Source organism: Kogia breviceps, chromosome 1 (genome assembly GCF_026419965.1).
Source record: "Kogia breviceps isolate mKogBre1 chromosome 1, mKogBre1 haplotype 1, whole genome shotgun sequence".
Classification (NCBI taxonomy): domain Eukaryota; kingdom Metazoa; phylum Chordata; class Mammalia; order Artiodactyla; family Physeteridae; genus Kogia; species Kogia breviceps.
The window spans coordinates 183,550,005-183,575,340 of NC_081310.1; the positions used below are offsets into that span (position 1 = coordinate 183,550,005).

A 25,336-nucleotide genomic window follows, 5' to 3' on the forward strand; every position below is an offset into this window, starting at 1 on the left:
CTGTGGTTACTCTCATTTAATTCGCTTTGAAAAAGCAGCTTCCCTCTCTGCCTCAGGAACCCCAGGCCTCTGAGGCATCATGGCCTGCAAAGACAGAAAACTCTCCCTCAGCTGGGTAGCCGTTGGGACTAAAAGCCTTGGAGGAACTCTCTGCAAGTTGCCCTTCCTTATAAGGCACACATTCGTTGCCCAGCGACTCTCTGTTCCTGATTTCCAAGCACTTTTCCAGGACTACCATATGCCCTAGAGGCAAGGAGCCAACTCTGTGCTGCCAGCCACTCCTTAATTTTGAGGCCCTCACAGCCACCAGTGAGCACAGGGTCGCTGACTCAAAAAAGGAAAGATAATTCACTAGGTGATGGCTTCCACTCCATCCCCCAGCCCTCATCTCAATGAATTACTTCACTGACCCACAGAATACGGTTTCCCAGCCTAGAGAAACGTGGCTCGTGGGTGCTAAGCGTAGGGTCTGTATTAGACCCTACTGATAGAATTTGGCTCTGCCTGAACAAACATCTCAAACACGCCCTTTCCCAACACCTGCCAATTCAGCTTCCGGTTGCTGAGTGCCAGTTACAGGCCAAGCGCTTTCCCTTTCCTGGGCTTTGGCTCACTAAAGGGTTACACGCTAAAGTCCCCACCCAATGCGCTGGAAACAACTTCCAGAGGCCAGCATGGATCAATAAGGCCTTCTCTCATCCACCTGCTAACTCCACCATCTGCTACCGCCCAAGCCGGCGTGTATAAGAACAATTTAGACGAAGTTGCTCTATTTCGCTTCCTGATTTGGTAACTCCTGGCATCACCTTCACTAAGGCAAATCCATGCCCCTCTCCTCGATGCGAAAATGGAAAAAAGCATTCTGAGGCAATGAGACCCAAAATGACAAGAAGGAAAATATTTACGGTAGTTGATCGCAAATGCATTCGCTTTTCCTGAAACGAAGGGTGAATTCAAGTCCCCCTTCCCCCGCCCTTAGTCTTAATCACTACTCACCGCCGGCGTTTCCGCTAAGGCCCCACCTATCAGAGGTTTCTGAGCAATGACTTAGACTCTTCGCGCAACCCGGAGGCACAGCCTCCTAGATTCCTTCCCCAACCTAGAGCTGCTCGAGTGGTGCAGTGTTTTGCTTTCAAAGGCCGCGATTTGATTTGCCAGGCAGCCTGCCAGTCAAAAGCTGGCGGGCATTTGGCGCAGGCGAGTGGCTGCGAGGAGGGGGTGAGCGGGACAGACCTCCGGCATTGGCTCCGCCGAGAAGCTTGCTTGAAGCGTAGGGGGAGAGCCTTGAGGAGGCGGTTCCCCGCAGAAGCTTTGCGCTCGCCTGAAGAGGGTCCCCTCTAGCGGCCACAGGAAGGACGCTGGAACAAAACTCCGCTCCCTCCTCGGTCTGCGTCTGGAAAGCTCCGGTGACTTGCTCACTCCACCTGCCCTACAGGTAGGCAGCCTGCCAGGTGTCCTGCCTCCTTATCCTCAGAACCCCCTCCCGGGCTTCGCTCCTGCTATTGCCTCACCCCTCGCTCTCACCAGGTATTCAAATCCTACGCATTTGGGAGGCCCGGTGCCTCCCAAAGCCGCGGGGCATAAAAATCTCTCCTTGCCTGTCCTCCCGGAACACCTGTCGGCAGCACAATATACCAACCCTCCTGGTACGTCCACAGCTCAGCAATACTTAAGGTCCACCAGTAAGCCCAGCACTTGAATGCTTCCGTAATGTTCAAATGTAATAATTATAATTGCCTCGAGGATATATTGTACAATACAGGGAATATAACCAATATTTTATAATAACTATAAATGGAGTATAACCTTAAAAAATTGTGAATCACTATACTGTACACCTGTAACATATAATATTGTACAGCAACTATATTTCAATTTAAAAATTAAATTTTAAAAAAATGAGTTGTATTTAAAAAATAAATGTGCATGGAGCTTCTGCTTTTTCACTCACATGCATTTCATTTCAGATCCTCTCAACAACCCCCTAAGTGAGACATTGGGCTCATGTCCATTTTACAGGTGAAGACATGACATTTGGACAGAGATCTCGATGATGAGAAAGGGGCAGTTGTGGTTCAGACCCTGACACCAGGCGAACTCAGAGGGAACACCCGAGAGCAGGACGAGGTTGACATATTGTAGGAACTGCCCAAAGGACAGCATGGCTGGTGCGAGATTTTTCTGGTGCGTGGGAAGGAGGAGCGGGACGGGCAAAGGGCAGCTTATATGAAGATGTTTGGATTTCATCCTAAGTTTAAAGGGGAGCCCTTGGAGTGTTCTAAGAGGGAGAATGACAAGATCACTGTGATTGCTCTTAAGTGTGTAAAGAGGGGCTCCTGGAACAGTACATGGCTGCCCTCGTATGTTGCCCGTCTCAGTCTTTTTTCTTTGGCTTTTATAAACAGGGCTTCGATGAATGTTAGTTCTTTTAGGTTTATTCCTTGAAGTAGGATTTCTGGGTGAGCAAAAGTCTAAGGCTTTGGGTCTATCACAAGATTTTGGGGGGTTGCCTAGATAAGCCCTATTAAGGTTCCCCACCCATCCAGACATAGTTAACTTGAACCCTAAAATTCTGGTAGCTTCCCAGCGGTTTTTGAAATGCCTCTGATCATTGGCCATCAACTTTTCACGCTAAAGAAACAGAGGACACCATTGGCTCGAGTTCATCAGGAAGCGGGCAGAAGGTGGAAGTTAGAATGTTTAGGCCTGTGGTTGCCACAGCGACAGGGAGGCTGACAGGCCACATTCAGCCCTGGGGGACCCGACAAGGTAGGAAGATGTCCCTTTTGGGGGACGGATGCCAGGGTCATGGGGAGGAGGACCAGGCGCACCGCATGGGACGCCCACTGAGACCGCCGCCTGCCCGATGCGTGCGGAATTCCGCCGCCTAGCTAGGTGGTGCCATGAGGGCCAGAAGAAGCCACTTGTGGAGGTTCCCCTCCCTGGAGGTGTGCCCTCAGAGTCCCCACCTGAAAAGTGGTGGGGCATGCCTTCTCCACAGAGCTCCGGTGAGGGGCGTGGGCATCTGACTCCCCTGCCTCAGCCCCGGCGAGTGTACAAAAGTTTGGGGGCGTCTGGCAGCAGGTGGACCAAAAGAGCTAAATTCTAATCCCATCTCCAGGTCCACTCCATCTCCTTTCCTGCTCGGGGCCTCGGTTTACCCATCTGTGAAACGAAAGGCTGTGATTGGAATCTAGAGGTCACTAGCCGGCAGCGGAAGTTTATTCCAGCTCTCCAACACACTTTCTCGGCTTCAGAAAAATATCAAATAGATTATTTACCCGAGAGTAAAATGTAAAATGCTTTGAAAAATGTAAAATACTTCCAAGATGCACCATAGCATTGTAACTGAATCAATAAAAATCTTATATAGGGACTTCCCTGGTGGCGCAGTGGTTGAGAGTCCGCCTGCCGATGCAGGGGACACGGGTTCGTGCCCCGGTCCGGGAAGATCCCACATGCCGTGGAGCGGCTGGGCCTGTGAGCCATGGCCGCTGAGCCTGCGCGTCCGGAGCCTGTGCCCCGCAGCGGGAGAGGCCACAACAGTGAGAGGCCCGCGTACCGCAAAAAAAAAAAAAAAAAAAATCTTATATAATATGTCAAAACTACTCATGCAAGTCCCATAAAATTCCACATAAAGGTAACAGTATACATGAGGTAGTATATATTGATATACTTGTACAGTAAAATACATGCATAAATATATGAAATATGTGATAATACTATAAGATAAATAATAAGGGTTTTTTAAAACATAGAGATGGTAGAATGAAAACATGCCTACAGTTGTAGTTTTGTGAGTTAAATCTTTCTAGAATGTAGCTACTAATGGAAAGAGTTGTATTTAATGTTATGAGTACATCTATATACATTATGGATAAAATGTGTCTACTCCTAGTATTCATCCATTCATTCAATCCACAAGTATTTATTGAGCAACTGCTATGTGCCAGGAAACAGATTGGGGATTCAGTGATGAATATCTTATTGATGAAGATCATAAAAAAATTTTATATATTACATATAAAATATGATGTTGGGTAGTGAAAAGTGCTTTGAGAAAAATAAGACAGGGTCAGGGGCTAGAGAGAGATGGGTGGTGCTTCCGAAGAGAGAGTGGTCAAGGAAGTCATCCCAAGGGCAATTTGAGGAGAGGCCCAGATGAATCTGGTGACAGGGCCAGAGGATGGTACCCAGTATAATGAAGGGAGGAATCCCCATGTTACAAGGGTATTGCAGAAGCTGTAGAGGTCCCTTGTGGAGAAGAGGATTAGTCTTTAGGTTGTGGGTTATGACAGCTGCCTTCAAATACCTGAAGAATAGTCATATAGAACAGTGGCTTTCAAACTTTTTGACTGTGACCCATGGTAAGAAATGCATTTTATGTTGTGATCCAGCACACATACACATGCACATAACAAACAAAAGCTTCACAAAAGACTACAAGCTATGACCTGCATTTCAAAACTCAAACCAACGTGGAAGAGGAGTGAGACTTATTCTGAGCTGATTCACGCAGGAACTTTCTAGCAGTTAGAACTACCCAACAGTGAACTGCCTCAGGACTTTTCAAACTGAGTTCTGGGGACCCCCAGCATCCTGTGAAAATTCAAGACAGCCTCAATATTTGCAGAGGACTCTATTTGCATAGTACATTGCATAGGACTCTATGCAACGTCCTAATTTTTTTTTTTTTTTTTTTTTTTGCGGTACGCGGGCCTCTCACTGCTGTGGCCTCTCCCATTGAGGAGCACAGGCTCCGAACACGCAGGCTCAGCGGCCATGGCTCACGGGCCCAGCCGCTCCGCGGCATGTGGGATCCTCCCAGACCGGGGCACGAACCCGTGTCCCCTGCATCAGCAGGCGGACTCTCAACCACTACGCCACCAGGGAAGCCCCAATGTCCTAATTTTTAAAAAACCAACCATACACGCTCAAGGATAGTAAATGTCAACATTTAGCCTGTTAACATTTAGTGTGTGCTGCCTTAGAGGTTATTATAGTGGTTCAGAGCAAGCAGACGTCAGACTTCCTGGGTTCAAAGCCTGAGCCCACCTCTTATTCTGGTGTGACCTTGAGTAAGTCACTTAACCCCTCCCTCTGAATTTCAATTTTCTCATCTGTAAAATGGGGATAATGCCTCACTGGATTATTGTAAGGATTGCGTGAAGTATTCTATACACGGCATTTAGGAGTGTAGGGGCTCAAGAAATGACAGCTATTATTTTAAGCTGCTAATATATTATCCCCGTGCATGTATTAAAATCTAATGTTAATAAAAGCCTACTGTAGGCTAGGCAGCATTAACTACTACTTGTGGATCATCGTATTTGATCCTCACAAGCAACTTGAGAGCAGGTACTGTTACCAATCTCCGTTTATGGAGGAGGAAATGGATTTAAAAGGTCAAGTGGCTCATCCAAATAAGAACTATTAAGTGGCAGAACCCAGGACTATTAACCTTGAACAGAGGACTGGATACTCTTGATCACTGCACTGGCCCTAACCTGGGAACTGCTAAACATATGCTGTTGATTAGGAAGTTAGTATATCTTCATTGCTCTTTCTTAGATTCCAGGCCCATGACATCCTGTCATGAACAGTTTTACAAGCAAGTGCACCAGTGAGGCACATCTGCCCAGTGCGCCATTCACACCTGGGCTGCACCTTCTCTCATCCTGGCTTCACAGGTATGCAGTAACAAGGCTGGAAAACATTATTAATAGTGTTGTCTTTGGGTGGTAGGAATATGGATTGTTTTTTTTAGATCTTTTAAATTTATCTTTCCAAAAATTTGACAATATGTACATATTACCATTGTAATAGGAAGCTTAAATCTTTTCTAATTTCATAATTCTAGCACACTAATGCATTTTAAAAATAACAGCTTTATTGCAGCTAGGGAAGTAGATGGTTATTTCTAGACAACAATGCTGCACTGAGGTGTGATAAGTGAATAGTGGCTGCTTTTGTAGACCCTAAAAGACATTCTTATACTAGACTATTGATTGTGCTGTGATCAATATTGACTTGTTTCTGATGGTTTAAATTTCTTAATTTCTTTGAGTGTGTGTTGCCAATAATTATATTAAATATTAAGTTTTTAGTATAGATTGTCCAGCATAAACGATTGAGAATTGCTGCTATGAGGGTGATAGAATAAAGTGAAGAGTAAATACTGAAGGAGCAAAGGATTGGTAGAGCATAACATCATTTATTCAGTCCTTCATTCCTTAGTATTTATAAATGAGGTAAGTTCCTTAGGAAAAAAGGTGAGCAAAATAAAACTCAAGTCTGTTCATGAAAGATTAACTTCTATGAAAGTTAAATCATGCTCCTGCTGTTAACAACTAAAAACACGGAGAAATGTAGGAAACACGGTTTTTAGACATTGAACAACAGGGAGCCCAGCACTGTAATCCCTGAGAGAAGAAAAACAAGGTGAGCCCCACAATTGCTCCAGCTTAGTGCTGGGGACAGTTTCTAGGCCACAGTTCAGGGTGAGGGAAACCTCAGTTTCTGAGCTGGGGAGATAGAAATCAGAGTTTAGGGAGACCAAAGCAGCTGGAATTTGCAGGGTAGAACACCATAAAGGAGGGACCTGGACATAAAAGTTTCAGAAATAGGAAGAGAGTTCTTCTCAAGTCTTTGGCTGAGGAATGATGGGCACATGCATGAGAAGAAGCTAAGACCGGGGAAAGAACCACCAGAAAGCAGTAGGCTGAACAATTTCTGGGCCTTACACAGGACTAGGACTACTTCATGTTCCCATAAACCAGAATAGAGAGACACTGTATCAGATGAGGATTGATTGGGCAGAGTCTATAGAAATATCATGTCTTAGTAGTGTAGATAAGTTATTCCTAGAATAAAGGCTGCTCTGGATTCACTATAACAAAGCTTAAAAAGCTGGAAAGGGTCTTCCCTGGTGGCGCAGTGGTTGAGAGTCTGCCTGCCGATGCAGGGGATGCGGGTTCATGCCCCGGTCCTGGAAGATCCCACATGCCGCAGAGCAGCTGGGCCCATTAGCCATGGCTGCTGAACCTGTGCGTCTGGAGCCTGTGCTCCTCAACAGGAGAGGCCACAACAGTGAGAGGCCCGCGTATCGCAAAAAAAAAAAAAAAAAAAAAACCCAAAAAAAAACCTGGAAAGGAGCATATGGGTCTGTAAGTTATTGGAAATTGTGCCAGAAAAAAAAAATGCAACACTCTACAGAAATACTTCAAAATCCAGTACCCAACAGTGTAAAACTAACAATGTCCAGCATCCAGTACAAAATTACTGGACATGAAAAATACAGAAAAATATGACACATATCCAAGAGAAAGAGCAGTCAATATTAGCAGTCCCAGAAATGACAGAGATCGTAAAATTAGTAGAAAAGGGGCTTCCCTGGTGGCACAGTGGTTGAGAATCCACCTGCCAATGCAGGGGACACGGGTTCAAGCCCTGGTCTGGGAAGATCCTACATGCCATGGAGCAACTAAGCCCGTGCACCACAACTACTGAGCTGGCGCTCTAGAGCCCTTGAGCCACCACTACTGAAGCCTGCATGCCTAGAGAGCCTGTGCTTTGTAACAAGAGAAGCCACTGCAATGAGAAGTCCACGCACCGCAATGAAGAGTAGCCCCTGCTCACCGCAACTAGAAAAAGCCTGTGTGCAGCAATGAAGACCCAATGCAGCCAAAAATAAATAAATTAAATAAATAAATTTTTTTAAAAATTAGTAGAAAAGGACATTAAAGCAGGTATTATAAACATGCTCAAATATGTAAAGGAAAACATGAACATAATGAAGATAGAAATGGAAAATATTTTTAAAAGGACCCAAATGTAACTTCTAGAGATGAGAAATGCAATATTTGAAATAAAAATATAATAGATGGGATTAACAGCAGATTAGAAACTACAGAAGATCATTGAACTTGAAGGCAATATACACTGTCCAAATGAAAGTGGGGGGGAGGGGCAAGAACAGAATCTCAGTGATTGTGGGAAAATACTAAGTAATCTATATACGTATACTTGTAGCTCCAGGAAAGAAGCCAGGGTGGGGAAAGGTTCAAAATTTTTTGAAAAAATAACGGCTGACTATTTTCCAAATTTGATGAAAACTATAAATCTGCAGATTCAGGAATTTCAATGAATCCAAAATAGTAAAAACATAAAGAAAATAATAAAATGATGCAAAGTCATCATCAAAATCAAATTTCTGAATAAAAGTGATAAACAGAAAAACTTAAAAATAGTGGGTAAAAAAGATATATTAGGACTATAAGATAAGAATTACAGTGGATCACTCATCATAAACTATGCAAGTTAGGAGACAATGGAGTAATATATTTTAAAGTTGGGGAGAGGAGGGAAACTGTCAACACAGAATTCTATTGTCAATAAAAATGACTAAGAAAATGAAAGAAAAAAAAGGGGTGATTTTAGGCAAACAAAAACCTAGAGAATGCATTATCAGAAGACTTGCACTACAGAAATGTTAAAATAGGTTCTGCAGACAGAAGGAATATGATACCAGACAGAAGCTTAGATAAACTCAAAGAATTAAAGAACACTGACAATGGCAAATATAAAATACATTTTTTCTTATTTTAATCTCCTTAAATAATGATTGACTGTTTAAATGAAAAATAACATGAGGGACTTCCCTGGTGGCAACCAATGCAGGGGACATGAGTTCGATCCCTGGTCTGGGAAGATCCCACATGCCGCAGAGCAACTAAGCCCATGTGCCACAACTACTGAGACTGCACGCCACAACTATTGAGCCCACATACCGCAACTACTGAAGCCCACACACTTTAGGGCCCACGTGTTGCAACTACTGAGCCCGTGTGCTGCATTACTGAAGCCTGTGCACCTAGAGCCCGAGTTCTGCAACAAGAGAAGCCACCACAATGAGAAGCCTGTGCACCACAACAAAGAGTAGTCCCCATTCGCCCCAACTAGAGAAAGCCTGCGCATAGCAACAAAGACCCAATGCAGCCAAAAAATGAATAAAATTAAAACAAGTCTTTTAAAAAAATAATAACATGAGATTCATAACACATGTAGAACTAAAATGTATCTCAAAATAACAAAAAGTATGGAATGTGGGAAATGGAAGTATACTATTGTAAAATTCTTATGTTATATGTGAAGTGGTGTTTTTTTTTTACTGTGATAAATTAAAGATGTAAACACTAATCCTTAAAACAACTGCTAAAATTAAAATAAGTATAGCTAATAAATCAGCAATGAAGGTAAAATTGAATCATAAGAAATACTCATTTAATCCAAAAGAATGAAGGAAAAAGGGAACAAAGATCAAATAGGAGAATGGTAGATTTAAATCCAACCATATAAATTTGTACGTTACATGTAAATGTTTTAAACACTCCAATCAAAAAGAGATAACCAGAACAGATTTTATAAAACCAAGATCCAACTCAACTATGTGTTACCTTTAAGAAACCAACTTTAAATATAAAGACACGGATAGGTTAAAAGTAAAAGGATGCAAAAAGGTACAGTTTGCTAACAGTAGTTAAAAGAAAACTGGAGTGACTATATTAATATCAGAAAAAATAGATTTCAGAACAAGGAATATTACCAGGGATAAAGAGGGGCATTTCACAGTGATAAAGGGTTCAATTCACCAAGAAGAGGTAAAAATTATAAATGTGCATGCACCAAACAGTGCTTTAAAATACATGGAGCAAAAACTGACAAAACTTTAAAAAGAAATAAACAAATTCACAATAATATAATGTGGGAGATTTCAACACTTTTCTCTCCATATTGATAGAATGAATAAAGAGAAAATCAATAAGGATATAAAAGACTTGAACAACATTTTCAACCAATTTGACCTAATTGACATTTATTTTTAAAAACCTCCATCCAATAACAACAGAAAAACTCAAAATCCCTCCAGCTACTTGGAAATTTAACAGCAGTCTTCCAAATAAACCATATGTCAAAAGATATTATAAGAAAAATAGAAGCTAATTTAGGAAGAAAATGAAGGCACAACATTTCAACATACATGAGATGCTGTTAAAACAGGGATTAGAAGAAAATTCACAGTATTAAATGCTTATATTAAGAAAGAAGAAAGATCTAAATTCCATGATTTAAGCTTCCACCTTAAAAAGCTAGAAAAAGAGCAAATGAAGCCCAAAGTAGATAGAAAGAAGGAAATAATAATGGTAATAGTAGAAGTAAATGAAACAGAAAACAGAAATGGGAAAAAAATCAATGAAACCCCTTGCTGTTTTCTTTTGAAAAGATCCATAAACCTCTAGCCAGTCGTAACAAAAAGATATAAGATGCAAATTACCAATATCAGAAATGAAGGAGGGACATTACTACAGAACTTACAGACATAAAGGATAATAAGGGACTATTATTAACAACTTAATGTCCATAAGTTACATGACTGAGATGAAATGGAAAATCTTCCTTGAAAGACACAAATTACCAAAGCTCCCTCAAGAAGACATAGATAATCTGAAGACCCTATATCTAACAAGCAAATGGAGTTTGTCATTAAAAAACCTTCCCACTGAAAAAACTCCTGGCCCAAATGGCTTTTCTCATAAATTCTATCAAAAAGTTAAGGAAGAAATAATACCAATTCTACAAAAACTCTTCCAGAAAATAAAAGAGAAACTCATTTTATGAAGCCAGCATTACTCTGGCACCAAAACCAAAGATATTACAAAAAAGAGAAAACTACAGGCTATTATCTTTCATGAATGCAGATGCAAAAAAAATCCTTGACAAAACTTTAGTAAATTGAATTCAGCAGTATACAAAATTGATAGTATATCATGATCAAGTAGAATTCATTCCAGAAATACTAGGTTGTTTTAATATTTGAAAGTCAATCAGTATAATCCCATTAGAATACTCAAAAAGAATAATAATGTGATCATTTCCATAGATGCAGAAAAAGTATTTGATAAAATTCAACACCTGTTCCTGTTAAAAACTCTGAAGAAACTAGGATTGGAAGTGATAAAATGCTTTTATAAGAAAACCTACTATTACCATCGTTATACTTAATGTTGAAAATAATTGGAGAAATATACCACGTTAATGGATCATAACACTTGACAAAGTTAAAATATTAATTCTCTCTAAATTGTTATATAGGTTCAGTGCAATCCCAATTCAAATCCAAAGAGGTTTTTTGGTAGAAATTCACCTGCTAGTTGTATAAATTGCATGGTAATTCTAAAGAGCTTATAAGGGCCAGTACCAATGGTTCCCAGAAGGGAAGTGTGTTGGGGGAGTGGGTGAAATGTGTGAAGGGCATCAACTGTATGGTGATGGATGGTATCTCGACCTGTGGTGGTGATCATTTTGTAGCATACACAGGTGTCAAATTACAATTCTGTACTCCTGAAACTTATATAATAATAATAACTTTAAAAAGAACTAGTATAGTCAAAATGATTTTGAAAGTGAAGAACAAAGTTCCAACTACCTTGATTTCAAAACTTATAAAGCCAAGATAGTGCGCTGTTGGTATAAGGGTATACATATAGGTCAAAAGAACAGAATTCTTAGACTTTTGATGACTATGCCAAAATAATTCAATAGAGAAAAGGATATTCTTTTCAACAAATGGTGCTAGAACAATTGAATATTTAAATGCAATAAAACAAACCTGACCTATATCTCATGCCAAATATAAAATTTAATTCAGAATGAATCTTAGACCTAAACATAATAGCTAAAAGCATAAAAATTCTAGAAAAAAACATAGAAGAAAATATTTGTGACCTTGAGTTAGGCAAAGATTTCTTAGACAAGACAAAAAAGAATCACAAACCATAAAAAAAATCGATAAATTCGACCTTATCAAGATTAAAACTTTTGCTTTTGAAAAGACACTGTTAAGAAAATGAAAAGGCGAGCCTCAGACTGGGAGCAGATATTTCTAAAACACATATATGATAAAGGGCTTGTATCCAGAATATATTAAGAACTTCTATAATTCAATAGTGAGATAACCCAATTGTTTAAAAAAGTGTCTGTCAAGATTTGAACAGACACTTCACCAAAGGAGGTAAGCAAATGGCAAATAAGCACATGAAAATATACAAATTAAAATGACAGATACCACTATACAATTACTGGAATGCCTAAAATTAGTAAGACTTACCAAATGCGTTGGTGAGAATGTGTAGCAACTGGAACAAATTATTGATACATGCTACTGCATGGAAGAATCTCAAAAGCATTGTGCTAAGTGAAAAAATAGACACAAAATAGTATATACTGTATGATTACACATATATGACATTCTAGAAAAGGCAACTATTGTGACAGAAAGAAAAGCAGTGGTTTCCAGGTGCCAGGGTTGGGAGGGTATTGACTGCAAAGAGACATAGAGAGCTTTGGGGTGGTGGGGGATGGATATATTTATATCTTAATTGTTGTGGTATTTTACACAATTGTAAACACTTGCCAAAACTTAAAAATGTACACTTTGAACCGATGAATTATATTGTATGTAAATTATCTCAGTAGAAATAAATTTATAAAATTCAAGCCTACAGGAGCTCTGTAAGCAACATCAACAGAGAACACTTACAGAGTTCCTACTACAAGCAGTGCAATGTGTTTGGGATTTGGAGTCATAGAACTTGGTAAATATCAGCCTCTACGCACAAGATTTCTCAGTTTTTCCTGCAGATACAACAGAACCCAATCAACATGCTTACCAAGATTGTGAAGTGATCCCTACAAATGCTGTATTTTGCTGTTTCAGGTGCTTAGAAGGACACGCAGTCAAGTTTTTCATCAAACACATGGAATATATCACAGAACTTTGCTAAGATGGACAACTCCATGCAAAAAGACCAACACTCTGGCAAAAAATATTCCAGAAAGGCTGACAAAGTACAGAAAGGTCTAGTGAATTTTATAACAGAGGTCTTTGGGGACGAGAGCTCCTGACATATGTTCATTTTAGTACGTAAGAGCAAATTTTAGGGGAATATAGTAAATCCTGGGTTATACCCACAAGGCCACTCTTAAGTATATCAAATAGATTGCTTTGGTCATTCTCCCACTGCCTCTAGGGTGATGATTGGGAAGAAACTATGAGAAGAAAGGATGAGGGGGGAAGAAGGAGGAAGAGATCTTACTTTATTTCCTAAAACTTAGCCCAAGCCCCCGTTCTGCCAGGTTGTTGGAAAGTTAAACTCCAGCCATTTACTGGCACAAATGCTATTCCTCCTTATTTCAAGTTTTGGATCTTTCTCAGTGGAAAAAGGTGATGTGATGATCGAGTCTGGGTGAGGGAGGGGAGAGGTTCTCAGATCATGGGTCATCCATCCAGACAGGTGAGAGCTCCACTGTCTCAGCCCATGTATTCCTTTGGTTTTGTTAGTGTGCACTAATCCGGGACTACCTCTGGGCTTGGGGAATCATTGCTGAGGCTGGAAGCTTCGTTCCAAGATCCTCACTCACTCCACTGCTTTTTCTTTTAGGGGTATTACCACATCCCTGGTGGGCCTCTAGAGTCCCTGCTGCTCTCAAACCCACAGCTGGACCTCTCTTTCTTTCCTCCCATCTTTTGATTTAGTGGCCTCTCTTTTTCTTTAATACTTTAAAATTGAAGCTTAACCTATATTCAGAAAACAAATCATAATTGTACAGCTTAATGAATATTCACAAAGAAACCACCAGCTATGGAATCACTTCTCAGACCCCGCGATAAACAGCAGCATCCCAGAAGCCCTTGTCTTGTCCCTTCCTGGGCATTGTCCCCCGTGGCTGCAAATGTAAACACTACAGCTATCCTGACTTCTAATATCATTAATTACTTCAGTCTGTTTTGAACTTATGTAAATTGGAATCATTCAATACGAACTCTTTTCTCTCAGCCTTTTTCCTCTCATGTTTGAGAGATTTAACTTCATGTTTCATGTATCAGTGATTAGTTCATTTTCATTGCCATAAAATGGCATAGCATTCTTTGTTCTAATATACCACAGTTAGTTTATCCATTGTACTATTGAAGGACATCTGGATTGTTTCCTGTTTTGAGGTACTATGACTAAAAGCTTTTATGACTATTCTTGTTCATGTCTTTTGGGACATATATGTATATATTCCTTGGGTCTGTACCTAGGAGAATTGCTGGGTCATAGAGTGTGTTTATGATCAGCTTAGTTGATACCGCTAGTTCTCCAAAGTGAGTGCGCCAGTTTTACTTCCTTACAAGCAATGTATGATCATTCCAGTTGCTCCACATCCTCCCCAACATTTTTAGCTCATAAGGGTTTTAATTTGCATTGTCCTTTGATCAAAAAGATTGAGCACTTTTTCATGTGTTGGCTGACTTTTAGGATATTCTCTTTGGAGAAGTGACTGTCCCAGTTTTTTACCCATTTTTTCTATTGGGTTTTTCTTTTCTTAGGAGTTCTTGAAAACATTCTAGAAATGTATCCGTTTGTTGGCTATAGGTAAAGTAAATATCTTCCCTCAGTCTGTGACTTTCCTTTACATTCTCTTAATGGTGTGCTAATGAAGAGAAGCTCTTGATTTTACTATAGGCCATTTTATCAATATTTTCCCTTATAGTTAGTGTATAATGTCTGTCCTATTTAAGAAATCTTTGCCTACCCCAAAATAATTTCTTCTGATAACTGTATTATTTCACCTTTCACATCTAGACCTATGATTCACTTGGAATTGTTTGTGTGCATGGTATGAAGATGTCCAAATCTATTGTTTTCAGTATGTATATCCAATTGCCCAGCACCATTTATTGAAAGAACATTCTTTTTGTACTACTCTGCAGTGCTATTGTTGTTGTAAATCATGTCTATGTATATGCAGGTCTGCTTCTGGATTCTTTATGCTGTTCAAATACCACCTTTAATTACTGTAACTCTATAACAAGTTTTCTTCTTATCTAGTGTAAGTCCTTCAACTATGTACTATGTTTATCTTGGCTACTCTTGGCCACACTGAATTTCCATATAAATTTTAGAATCATCACATTAATGTCCTAAAAAAATCTTTACTGTCATTTTGATTTAGATTGCATTGATTCTAGACATCAAGTTGGGGATAATTTACATCTGTACAATATTGAGTTCTCCAATCCATGTGTATTCTTTCTTTTATTTAAGTCTTCTTAAATTTTTCTCAATAACGTTTTATAGTTTTCTATGTAGAGGCCTTGCATATCTGCTATATATGTATTCTAGGCATTTGAGTTTTATGCTGTTGTAAATGGTACTATTTTAATTTCATTTTCTAATTGTTTGCTGCTGGTATAGAAATAAAATTAATTGATTTTTGTATGTTGACATTGCTAAATTCAGTTATTACCTCTAATAGGTTATCTATAGGTTCTTTTGAAATTTCTCCATATACAATCTTGTCTATGAATAATGACAGCTTTATTTCCTTCCTTTCTGATCTATGTATTTTTTTTTTTTTTTTTTTTTTTTTTTTCGGTACGTGGGCCTCTCACTGTCGTGGCCTCTCCCGTTGCGGAGCACAGGCTCCAGACGCAAAGGCTCAGCGGCCATGGCTCACGGGCCCAGCCGCTCCGCGGCATGTGGGATCTTCCCGGACCGGGGCACGAACCCGTGTCCCCTGCATCGGCAGGCGGACTCTCAACCACTGTGCCACCAGGGAAGCCCTGATCTATGTATTTTAATTTATTTTTCTTGGCCTTTGTACTGGTTAGAGTTCTTCAGTACAATGTTGAACAGAAGTATGAAAGCAGTCAACCTGGTTTCGTTCTCTATCTCAAGAGAAAGCTTTCAGTATCATGTTTGGTGTAGGCTTTTGTCATAGATACCTTTTATCGGATTAAGGAAATTTGCTTCTATTTCTAGTTTGCTAGGGTTTTCTTTTAATCATAAAAGAACACTGAATTTTACAAAGTGCTTTCTCCATCTACTAAACAGACACTTTACCAAAAAAAAAAAAAGAAAGATAAACAGATAGCAAATAGCATAAGAAGAGATACTCAACATCATTAGTCACTAGAGATATGCAAATTAAAGTCACAGTGAGATACCACTACACATCTAATGGGATGGCTGTAATTAAAAAGACTGCCCATGGGACTTCCCTGGTGGTGCAGTGGTTAAGAATCCGCCTGCCTATGCAGGGAACACGGGTTCAAGCCCTGGTCCGGGAAGATCCCACATGCCGTGGAGCAACTAAGCCCGTGCGCCACAACTACTGAGCCTGTGCTCTAGAGCCCGCGAGCCACAACTATTGAGCCTGTGAGCCACTACTACTGAAGCTCGTGCGCCGAGAGCCCATGCTCCGCAAAAAGAGAAGCCACTGCGATGAGATGCCCGTGCGCCACAACAAAGAGTAGCCCCTGCTCGCCGCAACTAGAGAGAGCCCGTGTGCAGCAACAAAGACCCAACGCAGCCAAAAATAAATTAATTAATTTATTATTATTTTTAATAAAGACTTCCCATTGTTGTTGAAGATGTGAAGTAACAGTAACTCTCATACACTAATAGTGGAGATATACAAAGATACAACAACTTCGGAGAAGGGTTTGGCAGTTTCTCAAAAAAGTTCAAGTATGATCCAGCCATTCCTGTCCTAGGTATTTACCCAAGAGAAATGAAAACTTATGTCCATTTTAAGACTTGGGATTGAATGTTGTTAATAGCTTTACTTGTGATACTTCCAATCTAGAAACAATTCAAATTTTCATCAACGATGGATAAAAATTTGTCACATTTCTATACAATGGAATACTCCTCAGCAATAAAAAACAATGAAGTATTGATACTTGAACAACATGAATGAATCTCAGAATAACTGTGCTCAGTGAAAGAAACCAGATGAAAAAGAGTACATATTGTATGATTCCATTCTGCCTCTATTGACATGATCATATAGTTTTTCTTTTTTAGTTTGTCAATATGGTGAATTACATTGACTGTCAAATGTTACCCTATGTTTGGATCACTGGGATAAACCTCATTTCATCATGATGTATTATCTTTTTTATATATTGTTGAGTTTAATTTGCTAGCATTTTTATAAGAATTTCTGCATGTATATTTATGAGGGTTAATGATCTATAGTGATTCCCTCTCACCTCCTGTAATGACTCTGGCTTTGGTAACACGGTAGTAACTGGCGTCATAGAATGATTTGGGAAATGTCTTTTTCTCTTCAGTTTTCTAGGATAGATTGTATAGAATTGACAGGTGGAGTGTTCTATAAATGTCAGTTAGGTCAAGTTAGGTAATAGCATTGTTTAAGTCGTGTATGTCTATTGATCTTCTATCTACTTGCTTAAATTACTGAGGGAGGGATTTTGAAATCTCTGACAGTTATTATGGAATCTTCTATTTTTTTGTGCCGTTCTATCAGTTTTTATTTCCTGTATTTTGAATTTCTTGTTATTGAGTATATCAGTGCTTAGAATTGTTATATCCTCTTGAGGAATTGACTGCTTTATCATTTTGAAATTACCTTCTTTACTGCAGGTAATATTTTTTGCTCTGCAATCTGCTTTGTCTGATATTAATACCTAGCTTTCTTTTGATAGCATAGTGTATCTTTCCCCCATACTTTTACTTTTAACCTATTCCTGGGTTTATATTGAGTATATTTCTTGTAGACATCATGTAGTTAGGTCTTTCTTTTTTATCCAATCCAACCATCTCTGTCTTGTAATTGGGATGTTTAGACTATTTAAATTTAATGTGATTATTGGTGTGTGAGTTTAAGCCTACCATCTATCTATTTGCTTTCTATTTGTCCCATCTGTTCTTTATTTACATTTTCTGGATTCTTTTGTATTGAATATTTTTTTGTTTCTATTTTGTCTACTTTGTTGGCGTTTTAGGAATAACTCTTTGCAGTGTTTTCCTTGTGGTTGCTTTAGAGCAAGGGTTGGCAAACTTTGGCCCTTGGGCCTAATCTGACCTGTTGCCTGTTTCTATAAATAAAATTTTATTGGAACATAGTTACCTCTATTTGGTTATGTGTTGTCTGTGGCTCTTTCACTCTATAATGGCAGAGCTGAATGGTTGCAACAGAGACAATATAGCCTGCAAAGCCTTAAATATTTACTATCTGGCCCTTTATAGAAAAAGTTTGCTGAACTGTACTACAGAGTTTGTAATATACATCTTTAATTTTATCACATTCTACCATCAAGTGATATTATTACACTTCACATATAGTAGAAGAACCTTACAATAGTATATTTTTTCTTTCCTTGCCTTTGCACTGTTGCTGTCAAACATCTTACTTCTAGTGTTATTATTTTTGCTTTAAATAGTCAATTATTTTAAAAATGATTTAAATTTTATGTCTATATCTAAATGCATCAATTTATACTCAGGGTTCTATGTTTTACATTTACCTACATATTTACTAGTTCCAGAACTCTTCATTCTTTTATGTAGATCCAGATTTCCAACCGGTATCATTTTTCTCTTGCCTGAAGGACTCCCTCCATTTCTTGTAGTTCCAGGTTACTGGTGATTCATTCTTTTAGTTTTTGTATATCTTCAAAAGTCTTTATTTTGCTTTCATCTTTGAGAGGTATTTTTACAGGGTACAGGATTCTAGGGCGATAGTTTTTCCCTTCTGGTACCTTAACAGATGTTGTTTCTGATGGTCATCTGCTGTTATTCTTATATTTGTTGCTTTGTGTGTAATGTGTTTTTCTTTTCTCTGCCTGATTTTATGATTTCCTATCACTTTTAAAAGGCAATTTGATGGGGACTTCCCTGGCGGTCCAGTGGTTAGGACTCTGTGCTTCCACTGCAGGGGGGCACAGGTTCGATCTCTGGTCAGGGAACTGGGATCCCCACATGCTACATGGTGAGGCCAAAAACTTTTTAAAAATAAATAAAAAGTAAAAAAACAAAAAGCAATTTGATTATTATGTGCCTTGGTATAGTTAAATTCCTGTTTCACGTGCTTGAGTTTCACTGCCTTTCTTTGATCTGCAGGTTTATGTTTTTTAAAAATCAAATCTGGAAAATTTCAGCCACTTTTTTCTTGAAATATTTTTTTCTGTTTCCTCTCTCCCACCTCTCTTCTTTGGAACATATATTAGGTTCCTTGAAATTTTCACAAAACTCACTGATACTCTGTATTTTTTAGTCCTTTTTCTCTCTGTGTTTTGTTTTGAATAGTTTGTATTTCAATGTCTTCAAGTTCACTAGTCTTTTTTCTGCAGTGTCTAGTGTAGTTTTAATCTCAGACTTTTTAGTTTTCATCTGTAGAAGTTTGATTTGGATCTTCTTTATATCTTCCATGTACCTACTTAATAAGTTCAATCTTTTTTCCAGCTTCTTGAACATATCAAATGCAATTATTATTGTAATAATGTAATGTTCTTATATTCTATCATCTATATCATTTCTGAGTTGGATTTGATCAGTTGTTTATTTTCTCCTCATTGTGAATTGTATTTTTTCCCTTCTTTGTATGCCCATTAATTTTTTATCAAATGCCGGTTATTTTTACCTGTTGGGTACTGTATATTTTAGTAGTACTATGAATTCTTGTGCTTTGTTCTGGGATGCAGTTAAATTACTTGGGAAGTTTGATCTTTTCAAGTCTTGCTTTTAAGCTTTGTTAGCTGGAACCAGAGAGGCATTTAGCCTAGGGGTAATTTTCCTCTATTTCTGAGGCAAAACCCTTCAGCATATTCTCCTTTTGTTCCATGAATTATGAGGTTTTCCACTCTGACTTGTGGGAACAGGAGCTATTCCTGTTCCCAGTGTTCAGGTATTGTTTACCCTAACTTTTTCAGGTGAATCTTTCCCCAGCCTTGGGGAGTTTTCTCACATGCCTGGGCCGATTGATACTCAGGAAACTACTTGAGGGGAATCTAGTGCAGGTCTCCAGAACTGTTTCTTTGTGTAGCTCTCCCTCCTCTGGTTCTCTGCACCATTCATTGAGAGTGGAAGGAAGGAAAAGGGGGAGTTTGTATATCATTTATACTTCACAACCCAGACATATAAAATTTTAACTTGATTTTCTATAAATGATCCCCTTCTGCTTTTTCACCCCAAGTCTGCTCAAAGCAGAAACCTAAACTTACACTTGTGTTGCACTGTGTCCTGAAGAATGAGAGCGAGCCCCCCTCTGCTCTGGGATTTCCTGACCTCTCTGTATATTTACGGTGCTTCGCTGATCTGTGACTCTGGGCTGAGGATGAGTGAGGACTCTTGCTCTGTCCCCCTGCCTGGCTCTCTTCCAAGGCTGCTCCAAATGGTTTTGTGTCCCCTTCCGCCTTGGCAAGAACGCCTTTCCTGTCGGATCCTTCCTCTTCCCTTGATAATATGCTTCAGCTGTGTGACCAAGTCTCACTAGTTTAAGAACTGTAGGTGCTTTTTTTTTGGGGGGGGGCGGGGATGGCAAGGCGGGAACTAATAAATTACCAAGAGGGTCTTTAAGAAAAAAAATCCAGTTTCATGTTTATCTCTTGTCAAAAGGCAAGTTTCTCTTTTTATTCCATTTAAAATACAATGTTAACAGCTCTGTGTTTTGTGCATTCGTCAGTTCTGTGTTTTGTGCTATTTTTTATTCTATTTTTGTTGTTTAGGTTTTACTGCTGCGTATCCAACACAATCCTCCATTCCTTTTAAATATCAGCCTTCCAGAATTCCAGAATCAGAAAAAAAAGGATTTAATAGTCAAGCCAAGAGGTTTTACCATAAAAAGGTAATGGCGTTGTCTTTGAGATGCTTTACTTTTAGTCTGGATTTTGGCCTCAGGGGACAGACACGCGAGTCTGGCTGGTGCGTCTGTCTCTGTGACCAGTAGAGGGCAGTGTCATCCAAGGAGCTGCAGCACCCTCTCCAGCTGTGTGCTCTGACTGGGCTGTAGGAATGAGCTGGAAAGATATTAAATCCAGTGGAAAACATGTCTGGACTTATGGGGACACACTGAAACCAAACATTTTTTAACAAGAAATGTATTTTTTAAATTACTTTAAAAATCAAAAATGCAAAAATCCCAGACGTATGGAGTAAAAGATAAAAATCATTTCCTCGCTCCTCCCCCCAGCCTCACTCAAAACATGACAGGAAGAACAAGACTTTCTTCAAATAACATAAAAGGAAAAATAAACGAGTCTAATAAACGTAAAATTACCTTTGTGATGACACCCCCCTCTTTTTTAAGCTTCCTTTGACAATGTTAGAACTGTGCCTGCATTTCCCCCTTCCTTACCCTCTTCCCCAAATATCTGTGTCTCTTTTTCTCTTTGATCTCGAACGTTCTGCTTGGGTCCTGGTGGGTCCTCACCTAACCGGTAATTTCACCGGCTGAAAGCCCAGGTCTGATGTTCTCCCCTCTCACCAGCAGGGGGCGGAAGCAACTCGCAGACGCAAGAGTCTTTTAACACCGTCATTCCTTTATTCGCTGAACTAGGACCTTTAGAATAACATTCTTTTGGAGGAGTCATCATGTCAGTTACCTTTTGCTGCATTCTAAAAATGTTTTTCATCCTACCCCTCGCCAAGATGGCGAGAGGGGATGGGGAGATCTGGGTCCTGAACGCTGGTGAGTCCTCCGCAAGCCCTGTGCCCCTTGGCCTGTTTCCTCCTTTGTAAACAAGAGCGCTGAGCTAGAGAATGTTTAAGTTTCTTCCACTTCTGATATTTTAGGATTCCAAGAAAGCAAATAGTGAAGAATATAGTGTGTGTCTACACACACACATATATTTTTAATTACTTGTAGGTTTTCTCTAACGGTGATAAATAAGTTATCTGCTCAGGAGTTTCCTCTCTGTTTTAACTGTCCATCTGTCTCTCTCTCTTTTTTGTCTGGTTTTCCATTTGTCAATTTACTGATAATATACTGTCCACCTCTCAGATATCTGCAGCCAACCTCCAATAAAAATAATGACAGCCACCATTTACCGATCCCTACTATGCGTGAAACCAGTTTTAGACCATATTTCTAATCCTCTGAACAATGCTAAGAGGAAGGGTTTATACCTTAATTTAACAGAAGAGGAAACCCGGGCTTAGGGAAGTTAAATGACCCACCCAAGCTCTCACAATGCAGGGTTTGACACACAAGAGGCCCCACGTGAATATCTGCTGAATCAACGTTGAAAGAATTAGACCTCAAACCCAGGCCCAGCTCACTCCTAAGCCTCATGCTCTGTCCACACATGGCACCACACCTCCCTCTGTGGCCCGCAAAGCCACCAAGTCCATATGTGTAAGTCAGCGAGTGCGTTTCTGAAAATGCCTCCGCCAAACAGACCAAGCTCAAGGTAGGGGAAGCTGCCGTGTGTGTAGGCCCCATTCTACATGTTCATGTTCTGAGGACTCCAATCCAGAAACTGAATGGTCTGGCTTTTAAAGTTTGCATTTTAAACGACTATTACTTTTCAGAAATTTTTTTGCTGAAGGAACCAAGGTGGCAGCCAGCCAAAGCTATAGGCAGCGTCCGATATAGAGAGAAATAGCTCAGAAATTTGATTAGTACTTTTCAAACGTGGTTGCGTTGGTTTGGCGATGTGAAAACGTTCATCTAAGCATTTGAAAGCATTTTGTAAATAAGTATGGAATTTTTTGGAAAGGGCTTGGGATCCATAAACCCTGTCCCCTGGGTTCTGCTCTGTTACTAGCTGACTGGGTTTAGACTAATCACTTGACTTTTCCGGGCTTCAGTTTCCTCATCTGAAATGTACAGTTTGGATTATTATACTTTTTTAGGTTCTTCAAGCTATAAAAACAGGAAGAAAATGTCTTATTGCCTGCTCATTATTCTCATTCTTCCTGAGAGAAATGGGCATTGAGAAGTTAAGAATTCTGTTTAACATCACCCAATAATTTAGTGAAGCAATACAAATTAGAAGCAGATTTTAAAACTCTGGTGTCTCACCACCCTTTTTATGACATGAATCGTACACACCCTGTGCCTCATCTCATGACTTGGTTGTGTCCTCACATTCGTTCTGTGACCCATCTTAGCACATCTTTTTTTTTTTTTTTTTTTCTTTTTTTTTTTTTTGGGTGCTACGCAGGCCTCTCCCGTTGCGGAGCACAGGCCCTGGACGCACAGGCTCAGCGGCCATGGCTCACGGGCCCAGCCGCTCCGTCCGCAGCATGTGGGATCCTCCCAGACCGGGGCACGAACCCATGTCCCCTGCATCGGCAGGCGGATTCTCAACCACTGCGCCACCAGGGAAGCCCTTAGCACATCTTTAACACAGAGAATCAGTGCCCTCTGAAATGTGCAGTTACCTTATCGGTCTGACTTTGGAGAGAAACTTCAGGGCCTCGTTGCCCAGCTCACATTCCCCAAGAGAATCCGACTGCTGCGTAAGAGGAACCCTTCACTGAGCTCGGCGTCCGGACTGGCAATTTTGGCTGCTAGAAACGAAGTCTGCTTCCCTGAACATTTTACAGTTGTTTACAGATGTGCTGCTCACACTCTTCACATGTGAAGAGATGTGCCTAATCTGGGACAGAGCGTAGCCCAGCCACCCGAGGGACGCTTACCTCCCCCACCTCCCGATTCTGTCCCCATGCCACCCTGGATTGTGGTCACTATTTCCCAAGCTGTGTAACACTTAGGACACTCCCTTAAAGTCTTTGCATCTCTGTTTCCTCATCTTAAAAATAAGGATGTTATAAAAGGTAAGCCCTTGCCAGGGATTACTATTCCATGATCCTAAACCTGATTAATCCCTTCCAGGCACACATGAAGGGATGCTCGTAGACTACAGACACCCTTTCCTCTAGATGCACAATTTTAAAATACATGTAACTTTCAGACATAGCCTGACAGCAAATCCACCCTCCCCAGCGGTAAGCAGGACAGTGTTTAATTTGTGGTGAAATTGTACAAAGTTAATACGGTTCACTTATTACCTCGATAAGGCACCAGACCAGGGATATTTTTAAATGAATTTTTTAATGTCAGAGGTTTTTCAATGAAAGGAAGTTCAGTTTGCAGAGACCGCCACGTTCAAGGGGATAATTTCCCCACATGGGCACTCGGCTGCGTGTTTGAACCACAGTGGGGTCTGCCCGACCTTCCTGCGCTAGAAGCCTGACCTCGTCCATATCAGTCACCAGCACCCCTTCCTCAGGGGTCTGCAGGACACGCTGGTGGAAATCGCAAACACTTGGCTGTGGCACAGACAGTGTGCCAGGCTCCCCTTGAAGATGTTGCCTTTATGAACTCATTTAATCCCCGTAATCGATTACCCTGGGAGCTAAGTCCCGTTATTATCCCCACTTTTCAGATAATGACTCTGAGACACAAAGAGGGTTAAGTAAGTGGCACAGCCGGGGTCAGGCAGAGGGAGGGCGACCCCGGCAGCAGCTCCAGGCTCCCATACTGTTGCCTGGCGTCTCCCGGGTGGAAGCCGGCACACCTGCCCCTGAATGCCCGAGCGCCTTCTGCTTGGCGGGGGGTAACGGGCATGCACATCTTGTCTCCACCCGGCCGGAACTCCTCGGGCAGCAGTCATTGTCCTTTCCAGACCCCCAAAGCCCCTCAAAAGTGGGTCGAATGAATGATCCCAACTCAAGTCTACGAGCCACGGGAACTTGTCCCATCCATCTTGCATTGCTTTGCTGCGTCTCCTCCATCCCACTCCTAGAACATCTAAGCTGCCGACCGCCTGTATCCTGGTGCCCCCGGGCCCGGGGCCCGCAGCAGACTTCAGAGTGTGCTTGTTGAATTGAGTCTTGGCTCACATTCCACTCAGGGGATTTCAAAGGCCTGCTAATGAGCTGACACCAGAGTTAACAAAGAGGAGGGTTCTGCAAAAGAGGAGCACGGGGTGCTCAGAGATGATACTGATGTAAACCAATGCTTTGAAAATGCAGGTTGGGCTTCTCTTGTCTGACTGTGTTTCCAACCCAGCCAGGCCGGTGACGGGCAAAGACCTGGTCCCCATTTTCATCTGCCCAGGTGGCCAGTGTCCCTGGGCTTCCCCCACACCTGCTCTTCACCTGGGCCACTAAGAAACAATCTCTTCTAGAGAACTCATCCCAGTTTTCCTGGTTGCTCCCTGAGGGCGCCCAGGGATCTTTCATTTCTGAGATCCCCATGCTGAACAAAAAAGTGTCATTTGCTTGCTTGAAGTACGCTCCCTGCCTCTCCCTTCTCCTCTGCTATCAGAGGCATGGAAACTTTGATGCCAGGCATTAGTGTATGGAGTTGGGGCGGGGAGAGGGGAGAAGGCAGAAAGGAGGAAGGACGTCTTACAAGGGGCACTTCTCAGGGTTGTAGACGGTTTGAACCAGAAGGGCTTCGGTGACCCCGAAATCCCTGGGATCAGCAGAGGGGCCCCATCTGTGGCGGCATCCCATGCTGAGGCCCGTCGGTG

At 40.8% G+C, this 25,336-nt stretch overlaps 1 protein-coding gene across 2 annotated transcripts in view; it reads left to right on the plus strand.

Moving 5' to 3' along the window:
• The first annotated feature begins 1,280 nt into the window (after window positions 1–1,280).
• STPG1 (sperm tail PG-rich repeat containing 1) overlaps window positions 1,281–25,336 on the plus strand; it is a 52,991-nt gene continuing 28,935 nt past the window's right edge. The window contains exons 1-5 of one of the 2 annotated variants that reach the window (XM_067014810.1): window positions 1,573–1,646; window positions 1,968–2,168; window positions 5,572–5,690; window positions 12,776–12,916; window positions 20,579–20,697. In XM_067014810.1, coding sequence (XP_066870911.1) covers window positions 12,844–12,916; window positions 20,579–20,697 — 192 coding nt within the window. In that variant the 5' untranslated portion in view covers window positions 1,573–1,646; window positions 1,968–2,168; window positions 5,572–5,690; window positions 12,776–12,843. Of the gene's footprint in view, window positions 1,436–1,572; window positions 1,647–1,967; window positions 2,169–5,571; window positions 5,691–12,775; window positions 12,917–20,578; window positions 20,698–25,336 lie in introns of those variants that run through there. The other variant, XM_059065647.2, reaches the window with a different exon arrangement.